Below are 17,715 nucleotides of genomic sequence, written 5' to 3'. Positions count from 1 at the left end.
TAACCGACTAGCTTAGAACAAGCAGAACAAAGCTTCCTACTGGGGTCAAAGTATCTCCACAACTCTGACAAGTTGGATGCTTAGACGAGATGTTTCCCTTCTACTTTTAAGGTAACTTGTTTGTCTGAGGACCTGAGTACAGCAGCTCAATAGCGATGACACAGCCAATAGTAAAGGCTCACCAGGAGGCCTGCAGAAACAGAGAGAGGCCTGGCAAGATAGGCAGGAGCAGCAGGCAGGTAGGCCATAATATGGGGATGCGGTCTAGTCATCAGCTACTGTGGAGCAGAAACAGATCTTCAGCAGTCCGCACCTAATCAGCCCGCCCAAGAGCTGTAAGGCTCTAGAGATCCTGCACCCAGCGCTTGGTAGTTGTATGGCCCTCCCAAGGACCCAACCAGGGCTGCACATAAGGCTATAGCAGGGTACAGAGTCCTCTCAGGAGATCACACCTACCTACATAGAAGAGGGAGTTTTACAATTTTCTGTCCTAACTGGAAAGGCAGAGTTATCGCCTACTATATCCTACCAGGAATGACTGAGTCATTCATGGAGAACTGGACTTTTAAGATCACAAGCAGCTCAGGTACAGGCCATCTGCAAGCAAAGCAGTAAATAATCAAACCAAGAAACAGCAAGCAAAATGTAATTTATCCCTGAGGAATCTCATTTATTGTTTTAAATTGGGACTGAAAAATTGAGGCATCATTAACAGGGTGAATCATTTCAACCAGTGCATTTTCCAAAACCAGAATTCACCGTGTAACTGCAAAAAGATGGCAAACAGGAAAAAATACTTACAAAAAGAGTTTATTTTTTGTTTACATTTCTTCAAAGTCTGAAAAACACCACTTATACCTCACTGCTAAGAGGAGAAAAAAAGCACAGAAGGAAAAAAAGGAAAAAATATAATATATTCAAACATTTAAATCATTGCCATTAAGAAGACCTCAAAAGCTGGGTAATACAGTTAGAAGCCGCAGAGAGGAGAACTATTTCAGACTCTTTATACTTAAAACAAAATGTGTTCTGCAAATGAAAATGTAAAAGTTCTCTTTTAATGAAATTCTATGTGAGCAGCACAGGAAACAAAGGGAAGGGGTATAAAATTAGGAAATAATTGGTCAAACGCACAGGGAACAAGCAAACCAGCAAATCAGCACAAGTGGTTTCAGGAGCTGCTCTAAACCACTACACTGTCACAGCATTACACTGTCCCTGAAGCACAGAAAGTGCCATGGATACAAAAAAAATTTCATTTTTCCCCCAGACAAAAATAAAATGAAGAATATTTCAAATTTTATCTGTAATGAAGTTCTCATTGCAATGCCAACTTTTTTCAGTCCAGTAATGGAAGGGAAAAGGAGAAAAAAAATAAAAAGTATTGGTGTATTGGTCCATTTAACCTTCATTAGCCAACAGTCTGCAGAAGCAGCTAAAGCAGAATGTCTCAGACTCACAGGCCGTGTGAAGGTAGTTAAGAAATCCTGAATTTTGGAAGTGGTGAAAAATTGGGAAAAGGGATGGGAATATAGAACAGAAAGGGGAAGAAATATCTGCGGTAATGGATGTCACTTCCTCCTCTTTTTTGATGGGGTGGGAGCAGGTGCATGGCTCTTCCTCTTTTTAGAATTAATTTTGGGGCGTTCATCCTCCTCTTCGTAACGACTCTCTCTGTCAGCTGTTGATAAGAAAATCAAAATTATAAAAAATCAAATCCACGCGAAATTCGTCAACATCTAGTGTAAGCATAGCCATTACAACAGTAAACAGATCACAACATTTTTACTTATAAGGTAAAAAACAGTCATGTTAATGAACCCTTACAGCCTTTATTGCTAGAAGTGTTTAATGGATACAGACATCTTTGACAAAAAAAAGTCAGATCTGTTGAAGTTATATTAGGCAGATTTTCCATTTGTTGTATTACCAACTGCAGACTACAACACAAAATTCTGAGCCTTTTAAATAAAAGCTTGCAAACAAACTCACTGGGTGTTTGCACAGAGCAAAACAAACATGCAAATATGCGACAGCTGCAAGAAAGATGGCAGCTGTAAATTAGAAATCATTTACTATAACAAAACAAATTAACATGTAGGTTAATATTGCGCTATATTTTGTTAGTCTTAGTGCTCTTGGCATTTGTAATAAAATAGTAATTTGTTATCTTGTCTTACCTTTCCTAGCTTCTTCTTCAAGTTCATCCCAGTCTTTCCCACTCTCCTCATCACTACCCAGGGAATCTTCACTATAAGCTGATAAAATAAATCAATACATTAGTCACCAAATCGCATATAGCCAATAAGACTCATTGTACATTAAGCTCACATCATTTAATATGGATTTCAATGTTCACCTGACTCCTCTGTCTCATCAGAGTAATCCTCATCACTGTCCTCCTCCTCTTCCTCATACTCCTCCTCTGAGGGGTTAAAGGTCTCATCTTCTATTTCAGATTCTGATCCATCTTCTTCTGCACCACTTCCCTAATTAAAATAGAGCAAGATAATGAAAATGCGCTTAAACGCATACAGGTAACCATAGACTTTCAGTTTGTCAATTACACATTATCTGTTTGTCACTTATGACAAATAGTAAATATTAAACATTTGTTTTCTTTATGTGACCAAGTTAAATATAATGAATATACAGCCATAGCTTAAAATTACAGGCGCTATACTGGAGTAATTTCCATATCCAGACCAAGAAAGGGCTGTTGTGTACTTACCTCGCCCTCTGGCTCAAGGAAGGACCAACCACCCTGTTCAAAGAATCCCTCTGGATCATCTACAATGGTTTTCATGATTTTGGTCCAGTTCAGTGACTGCACCCCCTCTGTGTACTTGATGTCACAGGAGCTATGGAAAGGTAGATCAGTAAATGCCACATATGGCTTGTTTATTTTGAAACAAGTTTGCCTAACTATGCATAAATATTAGTATATTTCCAAAGACTATATAGATGGCATTTCAAATTTAAAGGCAACTAGGTAAGCAAAATGCTGATGAGAACTACCCCCCTTCTGGACAACGCTTTTTTGTCATTTGGAGTATTAAACATAAGGCCCCTTTCCACTATGAGCCGTTAATCGGTTGTCCAACAGGGCACTCACTTAAGCCACTCTTTTATTGGGTCGAGCGAAGCTACTGGGATGGCGTTGATCATTGTGACCTTTTTGTTGTAGTCCTTGTAGACAATAACCATGTCAAAGTTCTTCAAATGGAATTGCACCCTCTCAAAGTGAACAAGCTCCACCTCGTCCAGAGTCACGACAAACGGAGGCTGAGGAAAAAAGTTTTATAGCAAGATTTCAGATTATGGAAGAGCTATAAATATTGTGCAATAACTGGCTTGGGGTGAAATGTTCATCAGGCTAATTCAGTTTCCTTTCCTCATAAAAGCTATTGTCAATATACAATAGCATAAGCCATTTTAGTTATATTAAATCAGACATTACGTTACTAAAAAGAAAACCAAACAGTGGAACAGCATAAGTTATTGTGTTTCTTTATGTTTAAATCTTTACATGCACACCTTCAATCCTGAACGGTTTCATGGCTTGATGCATGAATTAAAGGTTACGTTTTATTGGGACAAAATAGAAATATATGTAAAGTTACTTTGACTGTGGGAGCAGAAATCTTATTTAGATGGATTCAAGACTCCATTTCCCCTGGACCAAAATAGCAATATCAATTTTTCGTATAAATACCAAGCAGAACCAGAGAAGAATACACATACGGGGGAAATTATTATTGGCAATAGAATCTTTAAAACCTGTTCTGTATCGGATACAATGCTATGGATACTCACCCACTCTGTGGTGTTAACCAAAGAACTACTGGTTGGTTGCAACAAACAGGTGCTTCTATATGGAGCTCCATTGAACCTGGAAGGTAGATATGACATACAGGTGGAATATTAATGCCAAGTGAGGTGATTTCTAAAGCATACAGGTTTAACGTACCAAACAGCTTTAATATGTAGAATTTGGGAGATCCACTTTAAGTGACAGACTAGGGTGAGGGAAGAATATATATATATATATATATAAAAAGCATCATGAACAATCCGGTGCAACTGGCGCATGCACAAGCTACACTGGAATAATGGGGAAGGCCTGAACGGAGGTCCGGCCATTCTCTGCCAGGTGTGTCAGTAAAAAAGGTTCCAAGGGGATGCGTCCACACATTAAAAATCATGCCCCTCGCACTAGAAATATAACTAGAAAAACCCAATATCATTGGTGTGGCTACACTAAAACATGGAAAAGGGGAATCGTGGGTGAACAAGCCCACATCACTTAATAGGGAAAAAAATCGTGTCACAAATCTACTTTGGACTACTCCACAAAAGTGACAAGTGTATGACTTGTTACCCTAGGTCTCGGAAAGGGACTTCAAACTCCAGATCTTCTTTTGTCAAAGATTCAACCTTTTCAATGAAGTTCTTGAAGGCAGTTTTCAACTTGTGCCTCATCTCTCTTTCCAACTAGTTAGGAGGAAAACAGAAGAAATGAAACATGGAGAAAATGTGAAAACCAGGGCTGAAAAACAAAAAAGGTCATCTCTAACACACTTTTCTGAGCTATAATTAATAGTTTGTGAAGAGCAGCTTCGCTGAGCCCGAAAAGTAATTGTTTCAACTTTAAAGAATGGCAAGTCAGGATTTGAACATAACCAGCCAAGCACCGGGTGAACTGATACTTTTTAGCAACAGCTGCATTTTACAGCACTTCATAAGTTCTAATACCGACCATTAATAAAGGAACCTTTTAATTATATATTTGTAATGCTAATTGGTTTGTGGTTCTTTGCTTGTATGTGATCAGATTTAGAGGGTAATGATAAATGTAAAATTTACGTCAAAGTAATAATTCATAAACTAATTTTAAAAAAGTGTGCAAAACAGGGAGTAAAGGGAAAACATTTTTTTTGAATGGTCCATCACTGAGTTTTTTGTCCTGACTCTTAAGTGGTAACTTTGTCCAGACATAATGAGCGTACCATTCCCAAATCTATAAATCAGCTTGAACAGTTTTAAACCTGAATCAACAGTCTCTGCTGTTCTACGTTCCCTTACCTGTTCAGCATACAGGTCATCGCGGTCATGCATATGCTGGTGCTTTCCTAAATCCGTGGTAATCTCTCCAACCTCTGTGTAGAACTGAACATCTGTATGCCTCTTCTTCCCAAACATTATGGCATTCTATGCAATCACACAAGTGTGGATAACAGATAAGTGTTAGTGAGAATCCAGTGAAACTGGTGCACGTTACATTAATACTATAGTATTATCATATTACCTTAAGGTGGAAATGTAAAACAATTATCATCTCCCCATCACATGGCTGGAATATGGCATGTTTGATGTTATTGTATAAAATGTCCACTTTGTCTCCTCGCACGGATGTAAAGCGAAAACCTATAAAGAATATGAAGGTCAATGTTAGCTTAGGCAACACACTGAGCTTTGTTAAGAGAAAAGAAAAAAAAAAACTTGCTTCTCACCATTGACATGAGCTTCAAGGGAGCCTTGCATTCTTTTTTGAGCTATATTGGGCCGGATGTACAAATCTTTCAACTTGGGGTTGCTACGATTGAGATTAATAACAAGGGAGTCTTGCTTTACTATACCCTGCAAAAGGAAGTAAAGGTCTAAGCATGGAAACGCTCAAAACAAAGAGAAACCATAAAATTATTAGGCATAATTACGGCATGGACTACACACCTCTTTTTCTTTCTCCTCAGCTTCCCTTGTCTTGTATCTTTTCTGGACCTCCTTGATAATACGGAAGGCATTCTGCAAGTTGAGTGATGGCACACTGGGGTCTCCTGGGGTTTTCATGTTTGAGGCTCGGTATGTTCTGAAGAATAGAACAGTCAGATTTAGAAGAGCGGTGAGAGCATTTCAGTAGACAGAATAAGGTTTTTGTAAAACATCTTACATTTCCTTAACAAATGTGGCATCAGGATTGGGGAAGATGTTGCCCTCGTTTCGCCCAAGGGCACTACCCGGGCAGTAGAAGTTGATTCTGAGGTAGGTATAATCACCTTCAACTGACATGCTAATATTCTGGGTGGAAAAAAGGGGAAAAGAGTCAAATATGTTTAAAAGATGTAGATTAATGTATTTATACCACGTTTAGGTGGACATGTGCCAACCCTCATACCATGCTACGAGCACACATGCCCACCTTTCATTTTTTTTTACATCTTCTCAATAGCATTAATAAAATCCCACATAATTCCCATTTACCTTGATTGTGGCAATGTGGAAGGGTGTAGCAATACCAAACACAGGCATGATGACAGTCTCATACTTCTTGTCAATATAAATCTTCATCTCACGGATCTCTGGCTCCTTTGGCATTTGAGATGAATATTTGTATGAAACATTGGATTTTCGAGCTCTGAAAAAAAAAAAATAAAAAAAAATTATTTTATATCGTTCTCCCTTTTCTTTACCTTAATTGGTCAGTTTTTCTCTCACTGTTTACTGGATTGGTTGTTTACTTGAAACAGTAATTTGGAAGCTAATCAAGATACCATTGATATAAACTGTATACATACAGTGCATTTTATTACATAAAAGGATGTAATCCCCTTAGTAAAGTCTCTGCTTACTTGTGTGAATTATGCTGCCTGCAAAATAACTTTACTACTGGGTGACATTAGCTGCTCCAGAAAGAGGAGAGAACTCAGGCTCAAGTCAGCTCAGGTACAGCAGCTGTAACTGTTCAGGAACCGACAACTGGTAAAACCCGATACCATCACAAAGGTATAAAAGCCAATTGCTTACTTCAAAGTCTGCTGCTCTCCCTTCTGCTCGGTAAGTCTTCTTTTTGCTTCCTCATTTAGTTGGTTAGCCAGCTCCTTCTGATGAGTGCGGCGTTTCTCCTCCGCAGTCATTTCATTCTGGAATGTAGTGAGAACATGACACCAGGAAGCACAACATGCAAAAGATGAGAATTTTTACAGCACATCCCTGCTTTTGTAGATAGCAGCTATAGTAACAGTTCTTGATTTAAACTAAAAAGATCAGAAGTCAAAAAAGTGCAGGGCAAAAAAAAAAAAAAAACATACTCTGGTCCTATCTGTCAGAAGGGCTGCAGCACGGGATCCTCGACCCAGGAGGTCTTCTGCTTCATCTTTCTCCTCCTCTTCTTCTTCCTCCTCATCCTCATTCTATTGTCAGATTAAACACAGGCACACAGTTAATTTTGTCTCTGTCAGGCTGCAGAAAATAAATACAAGCAACTTAGTGCTGTGATCAGAAAAACTAAACATTTCTAAATAAACTCACCTTCAAGAAAATTCCCACATTCTTCACCTTCTTCTTAACATTAGTGAGTACAGCCGCTGGTCCTTCCTGATGTGGAAGAAATGGTCAGTAAGCATTTTGTAATGCACATTACCAGAAGAATTACACTCTCTTTGCTATGGCCAGTGAAGTATTTCATAAAAAAGCTAATTTTACAACAAAGAAAAAAAAAACATTCTGTTCATGCTATGAAAATGTTTTCCTAATTGTTAATCTCCCCATATATGCTGTTTTTTATTTTTCCAGAGAAAGTATCAGGTTTTACCTCATTGATAAGAACAGTGTCTCCCACAAAGAGAGCATAGGTTTTTTCTTCTGCTTTCTTTCCTTCCTTGTTGGAGAGGTCTGACAACCCCAGGTGAACACTAAACACCATACCTAAAACACAGAACCGAGTTAAGGCTAAATGTAAACATATCAATGAAGCTTGCCATCATAAATCAATCTCATATCAAACAAAGGTAACTACTGAATATAGAAGCCACTTATTTACCAAAAATATATCTTTTCCAACAAACTCAAGTTTACACAGTTATTTAAGAGGCATTTTTTTTAAGTTGCAAGAAACTGATTGTATAATTTACCTTTCTTTAGTTTATATTGGTTCTTGCTGTTGATTACAAGTGAACCTTCTCGGAATTCAATACCCATTGCAAAACTGGAGAAAAATAAATAAATCACAGCACAAGTTTTGTAAGAAGGCAGTCAATGACAAATTAATATGTTCCATTAACCCCTTGCGGTAAACTAAATGTACCAAGCAGGTTCAATTTAATTTTTGGGAAAAAAAACACTTAATTTTTATACAAATGTTAGTCTCAATATTTTTTCGTTGTATTAAACTTTTATAATCATCTTCATCACTAAAACAATCAGAATCACTCTGTACCAATATGGCTAATTCTTCCTTATAATAGCAACATCTTGTGGTCAGCTAGTAAATCCGACATTGGTAAAATATGTTGTGGGATATATGCCACTTTTTTCTATTTACGACCCTCTTAAGTTTTTGTCTGCAAATTCTCTACCTTGTTGTTTTAACCCCTGTATCAGAACATGTACTGGTTAGTTTTAAACTGTTTTCACTTGCTTGGTCAGAAATGCTTTTGACTTGATAAAGGGAGGACTTGTCTATTATTTTAAATACTGTTAGTCCAATAAAAAAGGTATTACAAGATTCTGCAACATTCTGTTTGCATTTGAGATAGTCGGACATAGGACCACAAAGGGTTAAACACAATCTACGACTATTACCACACTCCCCGAATTATGTTGCGGCTCTGCGCACCTTAGGTTCACCATACAACTCACAGCCTGCCAGCCCCAAAACCCAGGATAATGTTTACTGAATAATACACACCCCAAGTTCTTGGTGATTTTGTTCAACAGCTCCGGTTTTTGCTTCTTCACTTGATCCATGATGGTTTGGTAGACATCAGAAATTTTTGCACCTAGTAAGAAATACTAGATCTTATTACACAACGAGGAAACGGGCACAGGCGACACTGGTTTCGGTCACGCCAGTTCTATTAACTCTGAATCGTCATGCCCTACTTGCACGAGAAACCTGCAAAGATTGGCCCTTCACGACGCACAGTTAATGCAGTTAAATGAAATTCAACTACTAATAAAGCACAGCGCATTTACTACATGTTTGTACCGCTATGTATATATGATGTGCATATAATAGGGATTAAATTGATTTAACATTCTTGGTTTGATTAAATAGCATTTTCACATCTAGGTAATGGGGGGTTAGAAATCAAGGTGACTGACAGCACCTAGGCGTATATTACAGAACTTTGTCAGTGATTGTTTACATCTTATAGAGAGGGAAGAGAATACATTTTGTAACGGTGTCACTCCACGAGAAAGTTTAACCCCAAAAATCTACACTAATGGCATAGAAAGTCATGAATAAAGTAGTGGTTTCCATGCCATTCTAGACTGCTACCTCATAGTACCCTACACCCACATTTTATAGTTATTTTTAGAAACAGGCTGATAAATCTCTGGATTACAACTCCCATTTCCCTCAGCCAGGCTGGTAAGAGTGATGGGAGCTGTGGCCCACAAAAGCAGGCGCATGAGAACAGCAAACTGCTGGCATACGTGTGAAAATGTATCTGGTTTCATCTAAACTATTTCCTGCGTGCATTGAAACGAGCATCAGTGTGCCCTGTAGATTTCAAAACTTCTACAAAAACCTGTGCATGTGTGGGGTATTTCTGTAATCGGGAGATGCAGATAATACAATTGCAGAGAAAGCCACCAAAATGTATTTAATTTGTGCAAACAATTCTAAGAAACAAGGTGAAAAGCAATGAAAGTTAATATTGTGACTCCCTTTGCCAGGGACCGGTGACTAACTGCTTGCATGATAAGTATCCAAATTATACACAATTATAGGCCAACAGTACAAAAAAAATGTAACCAGTTGACTCCCTTGAGGACATATCTGTACTTGAGGCAAGAAACCCATTAGGATGTAAAGGTACGTCCTGAATGTTGCAGCCGCTGAGACATCTCCCTGCTGCTACACCGGGTCCCCCTGGTCGGCAGGCCAACTGATCACGCTCGCCGCGAGCACCGCTACGCTAACATTCAAGGAATGACTGATCATGCCATCTGCCATTTGTTTCCGGTAGGCTTCACTGCTGATACCCACTGAAAGTTCATTTAAGGACAGGAGAGCCTCACCAGAGTCTTTCTAGACCCTGCTGGGCTCCCCCCAATGCTCCCCCTGATGGCTGCTTGCAATTATAATGGGGAAAATAATTGATTGCAAAAGGGGTCAGAAAAATTAAAAACCTATCCCTTAAAACATCCACTATAAGTGTGTGGGGGGGGGGGAAGCAAAAAAAAAAAATCACTAGCCCAATCCCTTAAGTCAGTATTAAAAATATGCAATATAGGGTAGTAACGCATGGATGTGGCTGTACATAAACTGGGTCATTGCTCATTATATGGTGCTAACAGCTTAGAAGAAAATTTAGGATTCCACAAGTCTTTTACAAGTCGGCCATACTTCTGTTCAAAAAGATCTATAATTTGTGTGGGTCCACAAGAAGATGTGGATTAAGAGGAGGAGGGAAAAAAAAGCCCTAGGTTTTTGGGTACAAAACAGCATAAGTAAAGAAGGGGTCATTGACAATGCATTCACGCTTTTAGAGACTATTAAACGCGCGCACACGCTAACCACATACCGTGCTTAAGTTCTTTGCACAGCTCATCCTCCAATTGCAACAGAAAGTTGTAATTATCTTGCATTTCCTGGGTAGGGTCTACAACAAGTGTTCGTACCAGATTGGAACAGTAGGATTTGTAGCGGATCCCCATCGCGCATGTGATCGCTCCAAAGTGCATGTGATTTTTGTCACTGGAAGTAGAGACATGCATCTCATATGAGGCTCACAAGACATTTTTGGCAATCTCTTGTCTAGACCAGACACTTTAAAAGTTTAAGAAAGGACAATAAGACCTAATTTTGCATTCACATACACCTATTTGGGATTATATATCTTGTCAGACTAACTTGCAAAAACCTGAAAGGCATATCTTAACACATTTTTTCCCATATCTAAGCGTCGCACATGTACACAAATACAAGACAAATAGGCAAAAATACACTACTCATCCCGCAAGCATGCTATGTTAGAACACTCACCTAACCACACTGAATTTGAGATTATAAGTGCCTCCACTCTGGATAATAGGGGGGTAACACATTTCAATTGTGGAGGGATCTGTGCCACCGAGATATTTTTTGTCTTCAATAGCTTTCTCAACAGACTCGGCCAGTTTACTGTGTCGAACTTTCTGTAACAAAGAAAGAAGACTGATTAGCAACAAATAGTCCCATTATATAGCCAAGCGTATCCAAAAGTTTCTAATTGTTTCTCTATATGTTTAATAGGATCTCAAGGAAACACTTGGCAAAGCTCAGCTTCATGAGGCTACACAACATAACACCTTCAGTCCCCTATTTACGTACATACACGTCCCGATTTTCTTGCACTGACAGGGACATCTAGTTGCCACTACACTGGAGATAAGTGTCGTTTGTAAACAGCTTCCAGCACATGACTGGGCTTTCTCTTCTGAGACTTCACTGAAGGGTCTCCCTACTGGCTGATCACACACATTGCACATCTATGGGCACTTGCTTTGTGATCAGTGCAGGGAAAAGAGGAAGAAATGTTTCTCCAAATCGATTAAGTCATAACCACGCAAGAGACTGACAGGTATGTCTAGTCAAGGGATCTTGCCGAACACAAATTCAGTTAATGATCAACAGGGACACCTAATGCGTAGAAGTTTAAGAAAATTGCAAAAAAAAATTTTTTTAGGGTTTGTTACATACTAGCACTTAAATTGTTGCGCGTTTCTAAGGATTCTAATTAAAGCACTCTTCATGCTGGAAAAAAATGTATGATTTGTGTGGGTACACCAAACACAGAGACGGGGAATCTATAGTAAAAATGGCAAAATAGTTCTGGGACCTAAGGTACCAAAAATCTGAAACCCCTGGAGTTAAAGGGGTAAAATGTAATATTAAATTGCACTTTTCCTGCATACTTCCACATTTTGTTTACCTTTTCTATATAGTCTTGTAAGGGAAACATTTAAGGCAAATGTTAAATGCATTAATTTATAGAAACAGTTACAGCGGTAAAGCAAAAGTCAGCAGCTAGTCGGCCCTTTAACGATTACTATTGATTATACTATAGTTTATGCATATCTCAAGCTTTAAATTAGTGCAAGCAGAGTCAATAAATGAAACTGGTAGTCTATACCAACCAAGTCATGCCCTCTTGTTCTGGTACAACCCTTAATTAAAATGTTTCACTCTTGGATTACATGAAATCCCTTGTTACACATAGTTGAAAGTTTAGATTACGATCGTTAGCTTTGGGTTTTTAAATTTTCACACACTGCACACAATGAAAATTAGGCATTTTCTACCTCACCTCATCTGCGTCCACAATCTCCATGACACGCTCTTTGAAGAACTTGGTAAAAACATCTGAGGTGATGGTGGCTGCTTTTTTCATAAGGTTCAGCTCTCCATCCTCTTTCACTGCGATGGTATAAGCTACAGCGGCACTGATATCAACCTGGAAGAAAAACACATGGCGCCTATGTGTCTGGGAATACAGACTCACCACAAGTTGACACCAATCTAATCCATTTACATACCACAAACAAAGACACATTGGCCATCTAGGGTTTATATAATTCCTCCATTGTGCCTGGAAATCTATTAATACTGTCCAGCCCCTCAGATCCCTCTGACTGACATACGGCCCCACATGTTACAAACTGTTTCATGTTTCCACTGTTGATACAAAGACTCAGAGGGCAAACCACTCCACATACATGCGTATAGAGGCTTGATAGACTGAAATCTATATTTAAGCTTTTTGTGGTATATCTGTGTTCTAGGAGTCTGATATTGTATATGTGCAGATGTTACAAGGACAAAAGAAAAAAATAAAACTCACCTTCTCCAGCCCCTCTTTAGTTACGCAGTCATACCAGCTTTTCATGAAGTCCCCAGGGAATTTATCCTTGCTGAAAACTCCAATGCGTTTCCCTTTCTTGCTCCCTTTAATGGCTTCAATCATCTTATCAAAGTTGGCCTTGTTCCCCTCATTTTGCTACAGAGGAGACGGAGAAAAACAAAGAAAAATCGAAATAAGCCACTTCTCTATGACTAGCCATAGAGCCAGTTTTAGAATAACTGAATTGATATTTATGGTAAGGTTAAGCTATCTCCATAGACAAACAGAAGCAGTATAACAGTTATTACTGAAGAGCAGAGCGACTTAAAACATGGCCGTAAGACGCCACTATTGTCAATAAACCAGTTTGAAATTTCTGACTTGCTAGATCTGCCCCAGTTCACAGAAAGTTAGAAAGCTCTATAACTGCGAAGTGGAAGAGTCTAGGGGTAGCAACTGCTCAGCCCCACGAAGCGGTAGACCACGCGCAGAGTATGGCAGCCGATAGCGCCTGTATATGAGATAAAAAAGATTCAATGGCTGAGCAGCTGCACAGAGGCCAAGATTCCCATAGACATATGCTAGTGGAGGCTGTTATGAAATGCCATAATAAATGCCCTTGGTTTTGGAATGGGATGTCCAACAAGCTAATATTGGGTGTGATGTCGGGTGTCACTCTAATTTTGTTCATATATTGTATCCTTTGCCTACTGTAAAGTTGCCGATTGGTTCAGGCATCCTTTGTAATGGTGCCCCCGGCCCAGTTGTATACCAATTTCAACATCCATGAGCTTAATGTTTAGACTAAATATCTCAAAGACAATTAGATCGACACAAAGTGTCTGCCGTGGAAAAAGTCTACATTAGCAATGACATACGCAATTAGTTCAGTTTATCTGAGGCCGCTCAAATCTCACATGCATATATTCCTGCAATTATGCCAGGAGGAGAGTCAACCAAAGGTTATTGGAACAACAACAACTGAAATGCATAAGTCTACACAATAATGTACTTAATGTTCAGGGGACTCCCTTTAAGCAATGAGTCCCAAGGACTTTAAGCTCACCTTCTCTCGGATAAGCAGTGTTATAGGAGGAGTGCCATTCGCATTTTCATTCCCTTTGGTGTTTGCAATCTGCTTGAGAAATTCCACTTTCTTCTTGCTGGCCATAAATATGATCTTCTCCTCACAGAACACCATTATTGTATCAGTCAGCTCATACCCAAATAACCATGTCTATAAAAGTTACAAACATTACACAGTGCATACAAAAAACAGTTAATCAAACCTATATGTCAAAGTTACATTAGTAATTTACTGGGAAATTAAATATAAACAAAAGAAAGCAGGATTATAGAAGGAACACATCAAGAAGAATTCAAATTCATAAATGCAAAACACCAACAAAACAGGTGACAAATAACTATCATAACTAATGTTAAGAACAATATCGGTGGGCAACAATGTTCACCCCGCATAAATGTTTTACATGTGCTAAAGCGTGTTAACAGTGTGTGTTCATTATTGCAAGATTGTAGTCATCTAAACTTTGTCTATTCCATAAAGAGAGGTTTGTAAGTTTGGAAATTTGCAGCAGAGTTCTAGTTTTCTCTCTCTCTCACCTCACTATTCTCGTGAAGGGCCAAGACCACTAGTTTTCTCCGGCTAGAAAGGATGAGCTAGCCCTGCATAAAGTAACGGTCACAGACATTTTGGAAAAAATCTCACAGATAGTACAGGGCCTGTCAAGCTCTCCCTGCCGCGGAAGCTCAACGGGATGGGCTTTCATAGGAGTGGAAAGAACTCTCCTGCAAATTCCCTATTTAGTTAACAGACCCCTTTGTGCCATCCAATTCAAAGCATTCATTCCTTTGACTGACCCCAGATGCAACATAGCCATGCCAGCATCAAGCTAGTCTGAAATAGAAGCTAAGGCATCAGAGAATGGAAAGGGGGATGGCGTAGCTGCCTTGAAGGGTACCTCACACTTAGCGAAATGTCCATATAAAAGATATACATTACTGGCCCTTTAAAGACATACCAGCACACTTATTTCAGGCCTCTCACCTGCAAGGCAGTAGACTTGGCATATACAATCTCCTCATCCACTCCCACCGATACCACAATGGCATCCACGCTTGCAAAGTCATCTTCGCCTTTCTGTGGTAAATTGAAAAACAAAAGTTACAGATCATACAAGCATCTTCTGCAGTTTAAATATACAGCCATCGGGGGAAATCAAATATAATTTTATTGTAGAAGAATTGTAACTACTTTCTTTGTTCAAGAACAAAAAGCACCCAATTGGCATAGCAGGGTGAGAGGTTGACAGATGAATCCCCTTGTTGGCAGCCTCAGTATGTCAGTTACACTCAGCCGCTGCCAGCATGGAGCACATGGCTCTTCACTGCTGCGTCGGTATTAGCATGGCAACTCATCACAGGCAATGCCAGGGCAGGAAAACAAAGACAGGCATGTACGTCATTTACAACAAGGCCGAAAAGCATTCCATCCCCGAACAGAACTACAGTACCCATAGAAAAGGTAAACAACCGGGACAAAAAAAAAAAGCTGTAAAGCAGTGTAGCCTATTCATACATAACAGCATGGGTAATTATCAGCTTATCAACTGCAGGGGGGGGCAGAATAAATTATTGGGCTAAAACAAATGACAATTAGTCTATTGTCCACCATGTAAACATCTCCATCAGGAGGAAGACTAATGGTTACACACATCAAGCACTTGTATGTAAAGATAGTGATAAATAGTATGTGCAATTACAAGGTAGTTAAATATTTAACAAAAAACATGTAACGTAAGAAAGACGTCGGGTTTGGAGTATATATATAATCAACTGATTTAACAAAGCCCGTATAGACATGCACACAGGCATATTCCCACGTTATTAGAATGCGTCACTCCAACACTAATACTAATTAAGTTATCCACCTTCCAGTTGCTGTACAGTCGTTTGATGCGCCGGTAATAGGCCTCTTTATCCAGGCTGACCGCCATCCTGTACCCGTGCTCCTCTCCTCCCGCCCGGAACAGGCCGGGCTTCCCGCGTGTCTTTCCTGTTCTACTTGCCGGGAAGCCCTCCTCGTGGCCTCGGTAAGCTTTCCTGGAAACACCGCGGTCTGGGAGAGGTCTGAGAAAAAGAGAAACACGAGCTGAGGAGCAGGTCTAAGGGAGAGCGGGAAAGCCCGACGGGGGGACCTAGCAAAGAGAACCGAGGGGAGGAGAGAAAGGCCCCAGAAAGGAGCAGGGAGAGGAAACTACAGTGCCCCCTAACGGAAAATATATACACGCCATGAACATATATCCTCATTGTGTACAGCCCATGTGTATGCCTGCTACAGTATATTGATGCTAAAGGGTGATATATATATATATATATATACATATATATATATATATATATATATACATATATACATATATATTTTTTTTAACTGGCTTCGCAATGAATTATGTATACATGTCGCCTTGTTAACTTATATCGGCATCGGATATGCACATGCAACATCATAAAATGTGCGATCGGCATAAGAACACGCGTTACATAAATCGGAATGTACGGGAGTCCGGGAGCCCCGCTCACCAGCGGGAAAAGATAAAGTATAACAACCACTGCCTCCTCTCTTCAAGCTTGGACTACAATTCCCATGATGCTAAAACCCTATCTCTGCCCGCCAGGCATTGTGGGATTTGGAGTCCGTGTTTAGCCTGAGGTAAATATCGTCCGAAATCCCATGAGAAAAGCAAAGGTAATATTTCGTGAAAACCAGGGAGAAAGTGAGTGATCTAGAGCCAAGGAGATCAGCACGGACCTCGTAACTGCATTTAGCAATATGGATCAGTGCTCCATGACGTCATTAGACTGGTCCTGGAGGAGGTGATACCTTTAGATTTAAATGGAATCGACTGAAGCACATTGTAGACTGCCTTCTCTGCCTATCTGGGAAATAGCAGGCATTTTGCCCCAATCTCAGTGTGAAGGGGCAGATTCTTAGGGTCACAATCTGGAACCGACTCCTTCCTAATCTACACCGCTGTGATAAATCTCTGACATCATGGAACAATGATTAACAGCTCGAGGCTGCACAATACGCCAGGGTTAGATCAAACTGTGCGTTTGGTACTAAACCAAACATAATTTTAATTATAGATAATTTAAAATCATGTTTGTAAATATGGTCCAATATTTAATTAAAGGACCAACCGTTATTTCCCTCTTTCCCTGTCATTGAGCAGCATACCCGGGAACTTTCTGGCTCCGGCAACGCCATTCACACGACCTGGAGCTTCTCCTTAATGACCTGGAGAAGTGGCCCTTAACTTAAAAATGTTCATAAGAACAAGTGTAAAAAAACAACAAAAGGCAACAAAACCATTCTTCAAATGTCTTGATTCCTGGAGTATTTCTTGGTTTACGCGGTCTCTGTAGGGCCAGTGAAGGTATGCTTGATGTCTTTATTAGGGAAAATAATTATGAGTGTTCCTGTTGATGAAGGACATTAGCAGTTTGGGTCATAAATCCATGTCACCCTCTTTCAAAATGCCCTAATCCGTTATATTAATAGCAATAGGTCACAGTCTAATAAAGCCTATGGTTAGGCCTCCCATAAAGACCTCATTTCTCCTTTGCTTCTTTTTTCTATGAGCTTTGAGTATTCAGTGGGTATTACTGTGGAGATGGTACCATGACCTAGGTAGCAAAGCGTGGTCAGAAACCAGTTAGGACACCAGACAGTATCAAAGCCAGTGCCAGAACCGAATCGCAAACAGAAAAGGGAATCAATAGCAATATTGGTGGAAAATGCATGCATCCGTGTGCATACGTGATATGATGATTTCACGTGTTATGGTGGGCAAGGTGACAA

General features: G+C 39.6%; 1 protein-coding gene and 1 non-coding gene across 2 annotated transcripts; both read right to left on the bottom strand.

Moving 5' to 3' along the window:
• Window positions 1–639: 639 nt before the first annotated feature.
• SUPT16H (SPT16 homolog, facilitates chromatin remodeling subunit) lies at window positions 640–16,070 on the bottom strand. The gene is made up of 26 exons (XM_053468487.1): window positions 15,782–16,070; window positions 14,899–14,991; window positions 13,897–14,067; window positions 12,831–12,986; window positions 12,297–12,443; window positions 10,994–11,145; window positions 10,533–10,705; window positions 8,687–8,777; window positions 7,911–7,984; window positions 7,592–7,704; window positions 7,309–7,374; window positions 7,089–7,190; window positions 6,805–6,920; window positions 6,262–6,415; window positions 5,951–6,078; window positions 5,734–5,869; window positions 5,514–5,640; window positions 5,309–5,427; window positions 5,086–5,211; window positions 4,382–4,494; window positions 3,817–3,892; window positions 3,116–3,285; window positions 2,732–2,861; window positions 2,360–2,489; window positions 2,181–2,258; window positions 640–1,681 (listed from the first exon to the last, which is right to left on the bottom strand). The coding sequence occupies exons 1-26, from the start codon at window positions 15,845–15,847 to the stop codon at window positions 1,572–1,574; spliced, it is 3,117 nt and encodes a 1,038-aa protein (XP_053324462.1). The 5' UTR covers window positions 15,848–16,070; the 3' UTR covers window positions 640–1,571.
• LOC128468455 (small nucleolar RNA U6-53/MBII-28) lies at window positions 15,181–15,277 on the bottom strand. Its single transcript, XR_008345841.1, has one exon. It is a non-coding gene; the product is annotated as a small nucleolar RNA U6-53/MBII-28 (small nucleolar RNA).
• Window positions 16,071–17,715: the final 1,645 nt, after the last annotated feature.

The sequence above is a fragment of the Spea bombifrons genome, chromosome 1, assembly GCF_027358695.1.
Source record: "Spea bombifrons isolate aSpeBom1 chromosome 1, aSpeBom1.2.pri, whole genome shotgun sequence".
NCBI classification, from domain to species: domain Eukaryota; kingdom Metazoa; phylum Chordata; class Amphibia; order Anura; family Pelobatidae; genus Spea; species Spea bombifrons.
The sequence above is the reverse complement of the archived record's forward strand: the minus strand, read 5'-3'. Positions and strand labels throughout refer to the sequence as shown.

Excerpts from the sequence above, each read along its gene's own strand:
- SUPT16H (XM_053468487.1), bottom strand. The coding sequence starts at position 15,847 with ATGGCGGTCAGCCTGGATAAAGAGGCCTATTACCGGCGCATCAAACGA. Across the intron at positions 10,706-10,993 it reads CTCAAATTCAGTGTGGTTAG|TGACAAAAATCACATGCACT; the intron begins GTGAGTGTTCTA and ends CTCTACTTCCAG. Across the intron at positions 6,416-6,804 it reads GGAGAGCAGCAGACTTTGAA|AGCTCGAAAATCCAATGTTT; the intron begins GTAAGCAATTGG and ends TTTTTTTTTCAG.